At 43.9% G+C, this 16,443-nt stretch overlaps 1 protein-coding gene across 1 annotated transcript; it reads right to left on the bottom strand.

Moving 5' to 3' along the window:
* Positions 1–3,501: 3,501 nt before the first annotated feature.
* On the bottom strand, positions 3,502–15,312 carry LOC139661965 (DEP domain-containing protein 1A-like). Its single transcript, XM_071540553.1, has 12 exons — positions 15,265–15,312; positions 13,596–13,861; positions 13,340–13,484; positions 12,993–13,123; positions 12,590–12,720; positions 11,768–11,815; positions 11,165–11,302; positions 8,933–9,982; positions 7,356–7,528; positions 5,139–5,315; positions 4,341–4,547; positions 3,502–3,639 (listed from the first exon to the last, which is right to left on the bottom strand). Exons 1-12 carry the CDS (start codon positions 15,310–15,312, stop codon positions 3,502–3,504), a joined length of 2,652 nt encoding a protein of 883 aa, XP_071396654.1.
* Between the last annotated feature and the right edge of the window lie 1,131 nt (positions 15,313–16,443).

The following is a 16,443-nucleotide window of genomic DNA, read 5'->3' as shown; positions in this document are numbered from 1 at the left end:
CTTCCCTCCTCCTCCTCCTCCTCCTCTGGTCTTATTAGCCGGCAGAACAAGTCGGCTTTGTCTCCTCTCCTTTCAGCCGTCTGGCCCTCGGCTCCATGCAGAATGTTCTCCATGGCCCTAAACAAGGCCATCGCCAACCTGGGAACACACACACACACAAACACAAACACACACCTACCCACGCCTAAGGTCGAACGAATAAAGTCAGCTGTGAAAAGCCGTGTGTTTATGTTTGTGTGTGTCTGTTGATGGAATCTCTACTCTGGTCCCACAGTGAAAATCCCATCTAATTAGTTCCAGACAGACATGCCGAGCACTCACAACTATTTTAATTGGCCAGCTCTGGTGGGAGAGAGAGAAGGAGAGAGAGAGAGAGAGAGAGAAGGAGAGAGACAAAGACTAACCGTGTCTATCTGCTTATTGTCCCCTGTGATCTTGATAAATGGATGGCTGAATAGAAGAATGGAGGGGTGAAAGGATGAGTAGTGCAACAGATGAATGGTTTAGCAGAGGTCAGGCAGATTAGTAATCTGTCATCCTGGGTGGCTCTGCATGCTGCTGGGAACTGGCTGCAACTGCCAGCTCACATTAAAGGGGAATAGAAATGCATTTAAAGGGGAAATAAGTATGTTTATTTACAGTCCCATAACAGAAAATGACCATAATGTACCTGTGGAGGGTGGATAGAGTGGTTGATCAATACCAATGACTCACTGATTACTTCACCAGCTGCTGAGATTTTTGGGTCTCAAAACTCAATTTGTAGCTCATACTCATAATACTTTTGGAACAAAAACTCCTCATCCAATGGAATGTCAGTATTCCCCTTTAAAGGAAAATTCCAACCTCAGATAGTCTTAGGTCACGTCTTAGGTCACACAGCATTTTTTCTCAACTGCCAGCACCTTTTTTTCATTAAAGGTCCCATACTCTACACTTTCCAGTGTTTTATTTTGTGTCTTGAGGTCCATTCAAAGCTGTGTGTGTGGTGTCATGAACCAAAAACACTCTCAATCCATTTTTACACCTTCATTTTCCAGCACCTCTCTGAGCCTTACCAAGAACAGGCTGTTTCTGTCGCCGTGTCTTTAAGGCTCATTAATATTAACGACCCCTCTGTTCCGATTGGCTAACCGTTTCGAGAGTGAAACCTGAGACACCGCGGCCCGGCGGCTACAGGTAGGGAAAACTCTCCGGTAATAAACAATGACAACCGCTCAACCGCTTTGAAAAAACACTTTGTTAGTCTATTATTTCTTACAAAAATGCTAATGAGCGAACCTTTGTGACGCCACAAAGTTACGGAAGTCCAAACGGCTCGTTTAGAGGCTCGCTTTTCTAATATGGATTGTGTGGATTTAGTTGGCGACCGTGCGTTTTGATACTTTCACCATGTTTAGATAGACCATCCAACTCCTTTATCATCACAGAGGCAAGGGGAATCCTGTTTTACACCATATGGGACCTTTAAAAGTAATGGGAAGAGCGGCCGCTCTCGAAAAAGCTTTTTCTCAGCCAACTAATGACGATGAAGGAGAGGCCGGCTGTTTCCCAGAACAGAGAGGGAGAAAAGCAAAGTGCCGGTGGAGAAATTGGTCGTGAATTTCCGTTACCGCAACATTACCGATCATAAAGGCAGTACGGGATCATACTGGACGTGTATTGGGAATATCTGGTAAGGCCATCTATTTATTAAAAAACTTTTAAAGGCCTTATTTTATTTTCATCACATCCACAAACTTTCAAGGATTTTCAAGGCCTGTGGGAACCCTGTTTACATCACTGAGGATCACCAAGTGTCCACCATTGCTGAATAAATGTAGTACAAACAATATATTTTTATTCCAAAACTGAGTCCTTGCCCACTTATCTGTTCACATAGGCTATAGCCAACAGAAAAAGCATGAAGCCATATAGACAGAACAATTGGATAGGTTTATTTCCCAGAATTTTGCATAGTAAACAATATTGAGGAAGGAGTACAACTGTAGGTATACACCTCCTGTGGTCAGTTATTGCCAAAAACACTGTTGCTGTAATGGGCTTTGGGAGCTTATATGGTTACAGACACTCACACTCTCTTTCTCACACACACACACTGAGGTTTAGACAAACATGTACCAGGGTAGAATCAATACTTCATACAACCTAAGATAAATACATTGAAGGAATATCTTGACATTTTGAATTTTAGAATGACAAATTGTAGCAACTTTTTTACCCAAAATCTGAAGACAACTATCAAAAATATAAATTTCAAAACATGAAGATATCCCTTTAAGGAGTTCCATATGCAGTAAATATGTATATTAACAATTCTAGTGATTGACATAAGCTGGCCGGTCATTTATAATGCCTAAACAGTGCAACACTTTGCTCTATCCAATAAACCAAGCAGGGATGTGATCAAGACAAGACGCACAAACATAACAGATAAAATAAACTGGAAAACAGGATCTTCATTAGAAATGAATGAGAGGTGTGTATGACAATCTGAAATCCTGAAAATCTGGGAAAAAAACTAAAATCTCATCCCTGAACGGGCTAAAACAAGAAAATAAAAGATATCCCTTTAATCGCATCACACACAGGAATAAACTACAGTGGAAGCAAAAAAAAAGGCAAAAAGATAAGAATAGCAAAACATAAAATGAGAGAAAGAAAAGGAAAGGTTCAGTAGCAAAACTGGAGAGCATTTTGAATAAAAATGCATCAACGCATAAAATGTTAAGTATAGTATAATATAATAAAAAAACAAACAGTTAACATAAAAAGAAACACAACATTTCAAGCAAAGACTCGTATCTAGCGCTGCTCCCAATAACATCATTCATATATAAATTAAGAAAGCTATCGTCTAATCGTTCCCACATGGACCAGTGGTCTCTGAGATGCATACTTCTCTCCCAAATGTCACTCTGAAGCTTGCTCACACACACACACACACACACACACACGCTAGCAGTAGAGGCAGAAGACAAACAGCAGATGAGAAAGAAAATGGGGGAAGTGAGGAAATCAGACGGACAATGCTAAATAATAATAATAATAATAATTAAAAAAAAAACATTTTACGACATCTACTTCCTAAAAAATACATGTTGAAATCGGTAATTGATGTGAACTGCTCCAAAGAGCTACTGGTCTGTTCACCTGCCTTCATGTTATCCAGCTGCCAACACACTTATATACACACTAACACACACACACATTCACATACGCGCAAATAGAAGTCTCCCGGGCTGCATCCATCCTGCACTAGCTCTTCATATTAAAAACACACAAAATGTGACACAGTGGATTCCCAGAATTTCCGACGTGACAAGTAAATGTTAGCCAGCACATTCCTTTGTGCCTTCTAACAGCTGAAAAACGGAACAACGGAAACGGAACATTTTCCAAAATCTCCTCTCGGGGAGCGCGGTAACAGTTCGGGTGTGGTCTAGCGAGCGTGCAGTGAAGACCGGGGCGTCTACGGTGGGGACACTTGCGTTAGTTGGTTCAGCTCCTGATGCTGAAAGCTTTGGTCTTTCTGATGCTGAGGAGGGGCGGTTTAATCTTTGGTTTGCTGTCCTGCTTGTCCTCTCTGGCTGAGGAGGGGAACCGGCGACTGTAGATGTCTGGGTACTGCTTCTGGAACTGAAGCGAATAAAAGACGACGAATGAATTTCAGTAACACTTAAACAATGGAAGGAGGAGATTTGGAAGAAGCCAAAGCTCAGAAACTACGTTCAAATGAAAGATTACTTCACAGAACCTTATATAACATTTAATTTAAAGAGAGGGCAGAGGTCCTTATGTGCTCAGTTAAGAACTGGTACCTTACCACTGGCAATTGAGGTAGGCAGATATAAAGGTATTCCTGAAGAGCTGCGTTTGTGTTTTCTGTGATCTTGGTGTTGTCGAGGATGAATTTCATTTTGTGTTTCACTGCCCCATGTGCAGTGATTTGAGGAATCATCTATTTGAAAAAATTCAGTTGAAGAACCCTGATATGTTTTGGTTGTCTGAAGGTGATATGTTGAGTTGGCTCTTTAATGAGGAGATTTTTGTCTTAGCAAGATTTATAGAAAATGCAAGACAGAGAACACTGTATCCAACATAATAGGACATTTCTGTCATGGAAATTGAATGTTTTTGAAATGTTCTCCTTTTGAATTTGTGGAACTGTATATTATGATTTGTCATGTGGCCATCCTGGCTGTTGTTGCTGTCTAGTGTCTTGTAAGCCCATATGGGCTGGGCACTATAAATGGTGCAGGACACTCAAATAAACACATCAATCAATAATAAAAAAAATTGTTTTTATGCCCCGTTTGAAAGGAGGGTTGAGGGCTTACCTGCTTGAGCTTCTTGCGTCTGTCTTTCTCGCTGATGTTTTGGTTGGTCAGCAGGATCTCCAGCAGCTCCTCCATGGCCTTCTGGGACGACGTCATCCTCTGCTGTTCGAACTCGGCGCTGCTTATCTGGCGGCAGAAGGCGTGGAGGGGCACCGGGACGGTAGCCGCATCCCCGCCGCCAATACTGCAGACGCCGCTGGCCGGGACCTGCCGGGAGAGACGAGGGTCAAAAAGATCCTGTGTGTGGCATTGGTGGCATTTTCCACATGCAAGTCAAGAGCCTGTGGTCAGCTGCACCAATCAGAAGTAGTGCGTTAACATTAGAGCCAATCCCGGCTCAGTTGGCTTGGTCCAAGTCGGTGGCGCAGTTGTAAATGACTGGCTACTGCATAATTTTGAACCAATGATATATTTAATGGTCAAACAATCATAAAACCCCAAATAGGAGGAAATCTTTAGAGCTCAATTAATAAACAATTCATTGACTTATTTGTGGTTTTACTGGCATTAGATTTGCATTAGTGTGTGTTGCGTCTGGTCACCATTTAAACATCTCAAAACTGTAACAAGCATGTCTGTATATATAAGTAGCAGAAATGGCAATGTGTGTACATGGCATAGGTATGTGTGTGTGAAACTATATGTTGCAATGGCCAATTTAGGTATATGTTTTTGTGCTGTAGGTATTTGCGTGTATCTAAATGTATATGTATGTGTATCTAAATGTATGTCTGTATACTCCAAAGGATGCGATGGTGCATATACTGTACATGCTAAGGTGTGTGTGTGTGTGTGTACCTGGACTGTGCGTAGGTACTGTATGTGGTCAGTGACCGCATTGAGCAGGTACTCTGGGACTGAGAGGATGCTGTGTTGATGGTCCATTAGAAATGACACCAGCCTGGTAGCCAACAGCTCGTCCAGATCACACTCCTCAGCGCTGCCCAGAACGCAGCCTGAAAACGTATGAACCATCTGGAACAGGAACGACAGGCAAACAACATACACATACATAACATTGTTAATGACATCCATCAGATACAGTGCTCCATATAATATGGCAACATGCATCTGTGTTCACATTTGCAATTTGTAAATAGACAGAGGTTGGACGTTGCAGTTTCCAGTTAAAGGCAGTCATTTTAGCTAAATACTGTGGTTCTATGCTTGCTGCCTTTTAGGCTGTGAGGCTTTTCATGGCGACATTATGGAGGATACTGTCGAAATATCAGCTGCCACCTTGTTAGTTCTCAAAGACACTACGGCAACATGGCACACATTGTGCATCCTGGCCAAATGCTGCCTTCAAGTGCTCCTTGTAAACTCCTACTAATAGATCTGGAAGCCATCAACACAACCAGGCATGCTGGAACTACTTTCTGAAAGGGGGTGCTGTATGTGTATTTTTTTTTTTTTCGGAAGTCTGTATACACCTTTGTCGCATTTCTGTTGCAATTTATGTGTCCAGCTCACCATGTGTAGGTAAAAGGTAATTAGTCTGTACTGGACTACATTAGGGGGTTATTCTGACATCCATCCAATATCTGTCATCCACAACAGTTTGTAGGATATATTTCGGTTGATGAAATCGCTATATCCACCCAAAGGCGGCTTGAGGGTTATGTGGGTTCCACCTGCAGCCTCTAATTTGAATGATGTGGTGCGCATATTCAAAGCACTGCACAATTACACACACCTCAACCAATGTAGGTACCTTGATTAAATATTGCACAACCAGCACCAGGCTCTTGCAAAATAGGTACAAACGTCTGTGTTTTTGTGCGCACCAAGCTGGTAGGCTATTCCAAACAGCTTCCATGTTCCTACAGTGCAAATCATCAGGAATACAGGAGGCGGACGGTGACGGAGACATGCTGGACACAGCGGCTCAGCTCCATCCAAACACACCGCAACAACTGCATAGTAGAGCCTGAAGCATGGCATTTTGTAATTGTAATAGAGATAGGCATAAGGCTGTGACGAACAACATGACGTGGTAGAGCAGAATTATGGCTGTGGTTGTTTTGATTAAATTTGAAAGTGGTGAGACAGGAAACAAGTTACTTTTATCAAAAAATATATACAGTATATCCCATTTCTACAATTCTCTCTGGATAATCAAACTAAGTGTTTCAGTCATGTAAACGGGGTTATTCTGGGGAGTTGTCAGTTTATGCAATCATGCTTTGAGCAGGAGAAAGGCTTATCATTTCTTACAGTCTATGCAGAGAGGCTATATAAGATCATGCACATAATGCTATGGAAACATATTTATTGTAAGGAAATGTCGAAGTAAGAAATGAAAGTTTAAGCACCATTTTTTTTTATTTTAAAAAAAGTTAGGTGCAGTAAGGGGAAGCTGTCAATAGCGGGTGCTGCTGCACCCCCCGCACCCCTACTTTCAACATCTATGAATACAACTTGTCAACATTCACAGGCTTTGGGTCAGAAATAACAAAATGGCCCCCGTTACAAAACATGTTTTTTGGTGGCTGATTTCTTCAGAAATCAGGCAGTAAAGTACTTCCAAGTTCTCCACTAAATGTCACATCTAGGCAACTTAGGTATCATCGAATATATTTTGACTCTCCTGTTTGCATTTGCCACTTTACTGGGCTGTCGATATGTGCTTAATTACCTCTGCCAAGGAGGTTATGTTTTCGGTGCTGTTTGTTTGTCTGTTTGTTTGTCTGTTAGCAGGATTACGGAAAAACTACTGGCCCGATTTTCATGAAACTTCGTAGAAGGGTGTAGCATGGGCCAAGGAAGATCCAACTCATGAAGAAGCAATAATAGCACGAACCTTGGCGGAGGTCTGCGCTCTCCGAGTGACCTTCTAGTTCTTAATTTCGCTATTTCTGGCAACAAAAACCTATCAATACATAACATGCCTCACAGGACCTTCTGGCGTTTCTATCTTCTATCAAACAAAACCACGGATAGACAAAGCTTGTTAGTTCTAGAGAAGGGTACAGTGTTGGAAAAACCGCCCGGAGTGACGGCTTGCTTCCTCACCAGCGTTCGGGTGCCGATGGCGTGGTGGAGGCGGGGCATGTCCACGTTCTGGCTGATGCGGGACATCATCCGCATGAGGAGCTGCAGCCTCCTGCGGGAGGCGGGGGGGAGGAGGAGGGTGCACAGCTGCAGGGCCTCGATGGCCACGCGCTCACACTGAGGCTGGAGAAGGCCTACGCACACACACGGTATCACACAGTAACAATGATGACGACAGGTGAAATAGAAGTCAGTACAGAACCAGCAGTAGAATACTGAATATTAGCACTGATTCACTCTTCACAGCAACATTCATCCATCACTGCTACATCACATTCACTAGGATGGATGAATGAATGGATGGATGGATGGATGGATGGATAAAAAGATAGTCAACTACAGCAATGGCATAAGAGGAGTAATGTCAGTTAAGATTTCTAAATATAGGATTGTAATATGCTACAATAATTTGAGTGCAGTTAAAATTATTTGCAGCAACACTCTAGATTTGTAGCTGAGGCTCTTACACAGAGCGACTTACAATAAATGAGTGAGGGGTTCAGAGTCTTGCTCAAGGACACATGACTATTGATGGACACATACTGACAGCGGGGATTGACCTTTGACCTTTTCTGTTAAGGCCCTGGCATAGGCTACTTGCTGCAAATTTTGGGAGGTTTGTTCAAACAAAAGGAAAAATGAAGCGCCACAAAATTGAATAGGTGCGGGCCGAACTATTCAAATTCTTCGCACACCAGCCCCCACTGTGTGATCATCAGCAGTTGGTCTAAAATGGTTGATTAGTTATATGGCCTTGCGGAGAAGTGTCTCCTTTTCCAGTTTATTTCCTTTGTTGACATGTATTCTACATCTCTTGTTAGAGGATATCTGCACCTTTATGAACCATCAAGCTGTGTCTAAATCCTCATAGAGGATCAGAGCAAAACTACGGATCACAACTTTTTTTTCACTGCATTCCGTTTTCACAGCTGGTGCAAGCAACCTTTGAGATTACATCAAGTTGATTTTTAAATCATACTAATATATTGTTAATTTGCTGTGCATCAGAAATGCATTTTTCCTTACTTTTGATCGATTTTCTCATTAAAAGTTGTCCTTGAAGAGGATCCTACACATTTTCTGTTGTGAAATGCTGTACTTTTTACAGACCTTTTTGGCTGGATTTGAAGATGTTGGACAGTGTTCAAAATTATGTACACTGATTGTGGCTGGGCAAAATGACAGTGAACTAGGCCGTTTCACTCTAAACCTGAACATTACTGTTCAATTGGCCTATGAAGAACTGTCAGTGGGTCTACAACCATGTCTAAAACATGCAGGAATATGTATATTTGGCCCTGGAAAATATCAACCTACTAACATAGGAACCTTGAGACAACACAGCAGAGTGAAAATCTCTTTGTCACTCTTCAACCCACTTCCACACTTCGTTGAACAGGAATTGTAGTTTCTAGAGAAGGTTTCTGACTTCTAATTAAGTCTAGTACTAGGAGTGGTTAGATGTTAGATGCTGTTAGTTAGATTAGACATGTATCAACAGACAGGCAAGCAGACACACAGGTATAGAGGGATCTTACTGTTCTCAGGGTTGTGTTGGGGGGGCTGGGAGGAGCTGGTGGGCAGACAGACAGGCGGTTTGAACAGTGAGACTGGTAGAAACGGCTTGGAGACATCCAGAGAGCTGAGGCAGCGGCGGGCAACAGCAGGACCAGGGAGGGTAAAGAGACTAGACGCATTGGAGGCGGGTCTGGGCCCACTGGGTCCGGCAGCAGCGTGAGACCCCGGTACTTTGGCCACACCAGACGAAGAGGAGGACCAGGAGGAGGGATGAGAGGAAGAAGAGGTGGAGGGATGGGAGGAAAGGGAGGGAGGATGGGAAGATAAGGAGGAGCGGAGCTGGTATCCGGGAGCGTTCACGTTCACGCAGCTGGCCGCTCGGCCCCGCCACCTGGTCTCCCTGGCAGCTTCCTTCCTGGTCGCCGTGATGATGTCCAGACAGCTGCCGGCGCTCCGTGGCCGCAAGGGGCGGGGCCTCTGTGTGACCGACAGTGTTGTCATAGAAACGACAGACAGCCTGCTTCTGGTTTTAACTTCTGGAGCAGTCTCGCAGGAGGTGGGAGTTGCCGTGGAGACAGATGTAGTGTCCGGATTATTGTGGGGTGTTGCTGTGGCAGTGCCGTTATCCTGGCTACCGGTTAAGCCTTGAGGTGGAGCGTTGTCCTGGAGACTGTTGCTACGGACACCGGCCGCCAGGCTGTCATTGGACAGAAAGAGCTGCGGCTGGGCCAGAGGGGCGGAGTCATCCAGGATAGCCTCCATTGAGCAGCTCCGGGGGCGGGGTCTCGCGGAACCATCCGAGCTTTGCGATTGGCTCAGGCTCAGGCAGCTGCCTCCTAACTGGCCGCCGCCTCCTTTCAGCGCCGCCAGCCGCCACCGGAGCTTGGGGCCGAACACTTCTCTCATTGGCGACTCCGTCTCGTCACATGACCCCTGCCGGAGCAGCGACAGGAGGAGACACTCCGTGGAGCGGAACGACGTCTTGGCGGGAGGCGGGAGGGAGGGTGGGTCGGCCTGTTTGCGCTTCCCAAGCTGAGGCATGGGGGGCGCTGCAACGTAGCCACACAGCACTGATACGGGAAACAGACAGAGAGAGACAGAGAAACAGAGAGAGAGAGAGAGAGACGAGTGTTGCAGGCAGAGTGTCAGTGCAGGCAGACAGGGGGAGATGGGGGGGGGGGGGGGGGTTGTTAGTCAGTTTAAACCTTTACTGTACATACTGGACCAACAGCGGGTCAGACAGACAACACACAGCAGACACACAACGATACACAGAGTACAGCTGCTCACCTCGCTGTTAGGGCTCAACAAACAAAAGCAACAACCAAAACCTTTGTTAGGGGTCAAAACATGTAAACAATGATAAACATCAGACGCTGTTAGAGGTCAAAGCACCCAACGACAACATCGACGTAGCGGTCTTGGCACATCAACATGCTTTTGCTGCCAGATCCTGCAGGCAATCCTGGCAGTCAGCAGGATTCTCCGTCTAGTTTACCCTCTGACATCTGTCACACAGATGCCAGAACCGCATGTTTGCTGTTGACTTGTTTCATGATACATTTCCTCCTTGTAGCCCATTTATGCTAAGCGGTGGAGATTATGTTTGAAGGTGTCAATCCCCATTCCTCCTGAAGGACATGGTGGATGGTTTACACAGTCAGTTTTGTAGTCAAGGAGAGATTCCCACAGCATAAAGAGGCACAATCTAGCTTGGAATCTAGTTTTGGCGGGGGCATGTCTGGAGGTGGCAGACTAAAATCTGTTTCAAAGCCAGATTCTTTCCAAATATACGACCAACAAGTATCTCTTGTCAGCCAGAGGTCTCTTTGAATGCCCGATGTAAAAATCCACATATTTCTTCTGAGTGTTAAAAATGTCTGGTAGAGTGGGCAGACGGAGCTGTTAATGTCATGCCATGCCAAATAGTTTACATATTATCCTTGTGTAAGCGTTCTAAATTAGTGCCAGTACTGTCTGAATATGTCGCAATAGTTGTATTTTTGCTCCTAACGGTTGTTGTTTGCTTTTCAGGAATCTTCCAAGCATCTACTCCCTATTCCGCAACTCCAACCACTACACTCCAAGCCTCTCAAAAACACATTGTTTTATCATCAGGAGTATTAGGAATTCATAAGATCACAGCTAAGCAGGGATCAAAGGTCAGCTACCGTATTGAAACTCTAATTTGCACCTAGAAAGATGAAACAAATTCAAACTTATCAAAAGGTTGCCTTGTCCACAATACCTACCCAGGACATTGATAAACAGTTCATACAGCTGGTATGTGAGTAAAGGCTGCGGGAGGCTGTAGAAGTAATCAGACACCGTTTTGAAGACGTCTCTCTCGAAGCCTGGATAGGACGGCTGTGCGCTGTCATACTTCGGCCCTGGAAATCAACAACAGGTTACTGCAGCTATGTTGGGACTGAAGCAATGACAAACCAATACAGCGTCAGTTCGGACCAATCACATTCATAAACCAAACATGCAGCTGCCAATAAGTCGCTTATGTTTGAGTTCTCCTCATTTTACACAGAAATCAAAGAACCTACATATACTGTATTAGTCCTCCTGTATATTGTAAATGTGTTGCATATCATCTCATTATATTCTAAATATTGGCTGAGATTATGATATATATGATGCAATTCTGAAATGAAATTGATGTCAAATGGGTCTAATGGTTCAATGTGAAAATATAGTGTAATTGCTCTCCCCCTCCCCAATATATGCACTGGCATCAATAGAAAAAACATAAAACAAAAACATAAAAGCAGTAATTTTCTTCCAGTTGCTCAATATTTGGCAATGCGGGACAGGAGTGTATAGGACATGAGCTTGCTGCTACTCACAGTTGGCCAGGCTCTTCATGGCAGACAAAACCCAGTGGGGGAGGTCATCTGGAGAGATGATTGACAGGTTAGACCAGTTGCTAGATATATTATAGTACAGTGATTATCAACCTTTTTCATATCAAGGACCACTAATTTAGTCCACATTAGGGCTATGGACCCCCATTTGATGAGATTTTGTCTCTCGGACCCAAATCTGAGAATATTTTTATTGTTAGATATGATTTTGTCCAGAATTCCATGACTGTCTGTATTGTAGGTAGAGAGATAACAGTGAAACTATGATCACAACAGTCATTCTTCTACATTCTCTAATTGTGTTAACTTCTTGTAAATTAAATAGTGCTAAAGTTTAACAACTGATCATTTTTCTGGGGACCCCCTGGAACCCCCTCAAGGACCTCTTGTGGTCCCCGGACCCCACGTTGAGAACCACTGTTATAGTACACATAAAACAGACCGTTCTAATCATATGTGGCATGTGGTTGATGCTTCTATCCAAAGTGCTTTAAGTCCCCGCCATGGTTGTATGGCCATTAGACAGTGCACTAGAATATCACTGTGTGCATTTCTTTGTTTTGCCTGACACTAAAGAACAATAACAAATATTAATCAATTCTTGAAAGACTCTTGTTTTGATATTCAGGAAACCTATAGATGTGCCTCAACATAGCTGAATGGAAAGGTACCTAATTGGCATTTTTTGTGTAAAATTAGCTCAACAGTTGGATGGAAATACTGACATAGACAGGCAAACATGCAGGGAGAGACATGCAGTCAGACAAGCAGATAGTCAGTCAACCTGCTAGCCGTCAAACCTACTGGTCTTGTCGTCCAGTGTGACTACTCCATGCTTGTTGACTCTGGTCATGTTATGGATGATGTTCTGTGGGTTAACATAACGCTGGTCTAACACCTCCTCCAGAGACGCGAGACCCAGAATCTTCTGTAGGCTGAAACATAACACACAAAGTTTAGTTTTACAAGGGAAATCCTCTGTTTTCAGGTCATTTTCTTCTGTTTTGTGTCACATATGTCCTCCTTAACTACTCTAAGGATTACTATATCATTTCTTCTGTGACACTCTGAACAAGACTTCAACCTTTAAACCTAAGTTTATGATGCATGGCTTACAATTTGGATATAAAAAAACCCATAACCATACACTGATTTGTATAAAACAAAACTTTTTACTTGGGTTTTCAACTTAATGTGTGTTTCATACTGGGTCAGGGTGATGTCTCTCCAGATTTCCTGTTCATCCTCCTGTGTCAGCTCTCGTCTCTGCTCCTGCTGCTCTCCTACTCGCTGATTCACTTCCTCTGCCTGTGCTTGGAGGGCAGGATCCACATTTTCCTGGAAGCGCGAAGCAGAGCAAGAACCACAGTCAAGCAATAAATGAGCTTTTAGAGTTAAACTGTACTTCCAGGCTGCCACTCTAAACAGGCATTTTGTCTTAACCTGCATGGCCGTTAGATTAAAACCAACTGATTGATCGTGTAAGTGAGTGTAAATCTATTTCGCAATACTGAGGCAATACTGAGGTAATAGTCCATGTCCAGTGTAACTCGCCTGTGTCTCCTTGTCTTGCTTCTTGGTGCTCCTGAACCTGAAGATGCCTTCCTTGTCCCTGAAGGAAAAGCTCCTCTTAATGGGGCAGGGGGCCAGACTTGGGTCTGGACAGGGAATGGGCTTCAACGGAGAGGTGGAGGGAAACCTGGAGGAAAGGAGAGGACATGGACCGCTTTATTTTGTGTGGGCGGAGTACAATCCACAAACACAGCTACCCACTGATCGGTTACCATAGTTACCCGTTTCAGTAGCTCACCTGTACAGCGTGTTGTTGTCCTCCATATCCTCTGTGCCCCAGCGACCCTTCACGTCCTCGATCACGTGGTTCTTCAGGAACTTCTTCAGGAGCTGCACCGTCTGTTGCCTGGTGACGTCGGGGCCGAAATTGCTGTTGCTACAGAGCAGCTGGTGCAGCCAGTCCACGGCGGCGGTGGCGGTGAAGCAGGCAGCGTGGTGCCGGAAGTTCTGCCGGTGTTTCCTGACGGGCATACCCGCCCGAAACAGACGAGTCACCTCATTCCACTGGGAAAATACATACAGAAAGAGAGTTTAGTGTAGAATATCATGTGCTTGTGGGTGGGTGGGGGTTGTGAAGGTGATGCATGATGAAACCACATGACACCGGCTCTTGACCAATTACGGGTACCACCAACCCCCATCCACCAGTTTAGGATTATATGCAGCCTGAGCTAATCTGCTGAGTGTATTATCATATAGACATATATATCACAGAGTTGCTGATGGGGTCTGCAACAACCATGGAGCAGGATTGTGGAGATAACATGGCTGCTACTGAAACAGGGTTCCCACTCTTTTTAAGAAATCATTTTCCAGGACCTTTCCAGGACATTTTCCAGGAGTTTTTCTTGACAACACAGGACAGCACTTGCTCACACACGGTCATATCATTTACTGGTAGGCCTAGTATTGATACATTTAACCCCAGTTTTATACCTCCTTTTTTAATGATGCAGGGTTCATGATGAAGAGTCTCAGGTTCATTACAGGTGACGGCTACACCCATCACTGCTAACTGTACAATAAAGTCGTGGCCTCCTCTTTTTGTTAGACGTGATAAGCACTGGTATGTTTTTGAATTGTGGCAGTTACAATACTCACTCCAAACACTGGCTTATACTCCAGGTCCCTCATATGAACTTCAAACTTGGACAAAAATTGACTACGTTCTACCCAGATGACAACTCACATCTCACTCTGGTACCTAAACTAAAACTTTGACCTCGCTCTGGAACCCTGGTTCATGATAACATGCTCACATGCTTGCCAAGTGCTTGCATTACCCCAAGTTAATGCAGCAGTGATATTCTTCTGCCCCACAACACACATGAGTCAATCTATCTATATATATTGAATCTGCTTACGAAGTGCTGTATGTTAGCATAGCATTTTCGAAGCTAGGCTGGATGACGTGGATAGGACACCGTTTATTTTTAAGTTTCAAATGGGGTAATATGGGGATGGGGGTTGACAACTCTTGTAAAATAAGGCAACTGACATATTCATGCGTCTTATACAGAGAAAGGACTGGTCTAAATTCATTAAGAAACCCTTGGACTAAGGAATAATGTACTCTAGAATATTTCATATTTTGATTTAGGTGGCAAGAAAACACTTAAATTGGGTGGGACAAGTACAGCAGGTCAACTTAACCCAGCAACATTTCGGCCATTCTTTCACAGGAAGTCATAAAGGCGTTATTTTAAATCACCGATGAACAGACAATACTACTAATTTACCGACTATCATTCAGCGAACAGTTAGTTAGTGCTGAATCCCAGCCGGCATAAAATTACACCACTAGACAACACCACTGCCAAGTATAACGTATAAAACTCGACTTTTCCCGACTATCATCGTTTATGTTAATGTGCAGTGTAACGTAGCTAGTTAATGTGGTAGCTTACCAGTTTAGTAGCTCGGTAAGGTCCCGGGGTGATGACATGAGAACTCATTGTTACCACAAAAAAACGCAGCTGTGATTTTCAAATCATCCGACACGACGAGTGCTACATATATCCATTAATCATCCAAAGAGTTATAGTTGCTTTGCTAGCAGTTTGTGAATCGCTGTATTGATAACACACACACAGCTCTGCCCGTCTGCATTCCGTCTGTTCAAAATTACGAGCCGTGTTCTTCTGGCACGGGATTGGACGGCGTCAGGATCACGTGACTCCCCCTGAACTGAAAAGGGCGGAGATCAAAACAAACGACACAACCATATGGGCCCTCAAGTGCTGTCGGAAATGTCACAATTACGAGGTCAGCATACAAGAACGACAAAAAGTGGCGTGGTGATGATAATAACACCTCTCTGCTGTCCACACTGTACTTGGTGACTTTCTTGCCGAGGGAACAGTCAGTAGCTGCAGTGTCAGCAATGCAACCAGGAAGCCTGTCCTGTCCTTTTGTTCTCCAAAACTGGTGAATGACACACGAAGGGAATTTACATTAGCATATCTCAATAGGCCTCCTCTGGAGAGCATCAGTTAAAAGGCACAAAGACACTATTAAGTAGAGCAGGGAGGAGAGATAGAGAGACAGAGGGGTTAGAGCAGAGGGAAAAAGGTTTCCATAGACATGGATGATGGGGAGGGGGCTTTTGCCTTTTGCTCAAGCCACTGCTATAGACATGCTAATATCTGCAACAGTACACTAAGACTGACTTGATAGAGGAATGCCCCTTTTAGGGATGAGATCCATTTCAATTCACATTTACTTGAATAGTTGAGGTGATCTACCACTCAACCAGACTCAGTGGAAAACATGAGTATCCATATCAAGAATTATACAAACAAAGAATAAGTTGTTCATATTTGAAGTGAGCAAATTTGTCTTTCTGTCTAAAATGATAAATAACATGGAAGTTATGGGGGCCTTCAAACTGCTTCCTTACCAGCCCATTTGCTGAGTGCATCAATATATGACTGATTGCTTTAAAATCTTGCAAAAATCAAACGTTGGGTGTGTACAGTACAGTCACACAGTACAGCTAAATGGCTAATACATAGATGGATCAAATCTCCACAACTACAAGAGAGGTTTGGAAGGTGCAGACACCCAGCAATCTCATCCTGTAATAT

Source organism: Centroberyx affinis, unplaced genomic scaffold, assembly GCF_046629955.1.
Source record: "Centroberyx affinis isolate AG114_WGS23_722 - 3 ecotype Tasmania unplaced genomic scaffold, CSIRO-AGI_Caff_v1 ptg003676l_1, whole genome shotgun sequence".
Taxonomy (NCBI): domain Eukaryota; kingdom Metazoa; phylum Chordata; class Actinopteri; order Beryciformes; family Berycidae; genus Centroberyx; species Centroberyx affinis.
Note: the sequence above shows the minus strand (reverse complement) of the source record. Positions and strands in the feature narration are given on the sequence as shown.

Bases quoted from the DNA above. Each gene is read 5' to 3' on its own strand.
- LOC139661965 (XM_071540553.1), bottom strand. From the start codon at position 15,312: ATGAGTTCTCATGTCATCACCCCGGGACCTTACCGAGCTACTAAACTG. The intron at 12,721-12,992 runs GTATGAAACACA...GTTATGTTTCAG, and splicing joins AGAGACATCACCCTGACCCA to CCTACAGAAGATTCTGGGTC. The intron at 4,548-5,138 runs GTACACACACAC...CTCTCCCGGCAG, and splicing joins AGTACCTACGCACAGTCCAG to GTCCCGGCCAGCGGCGTCTG.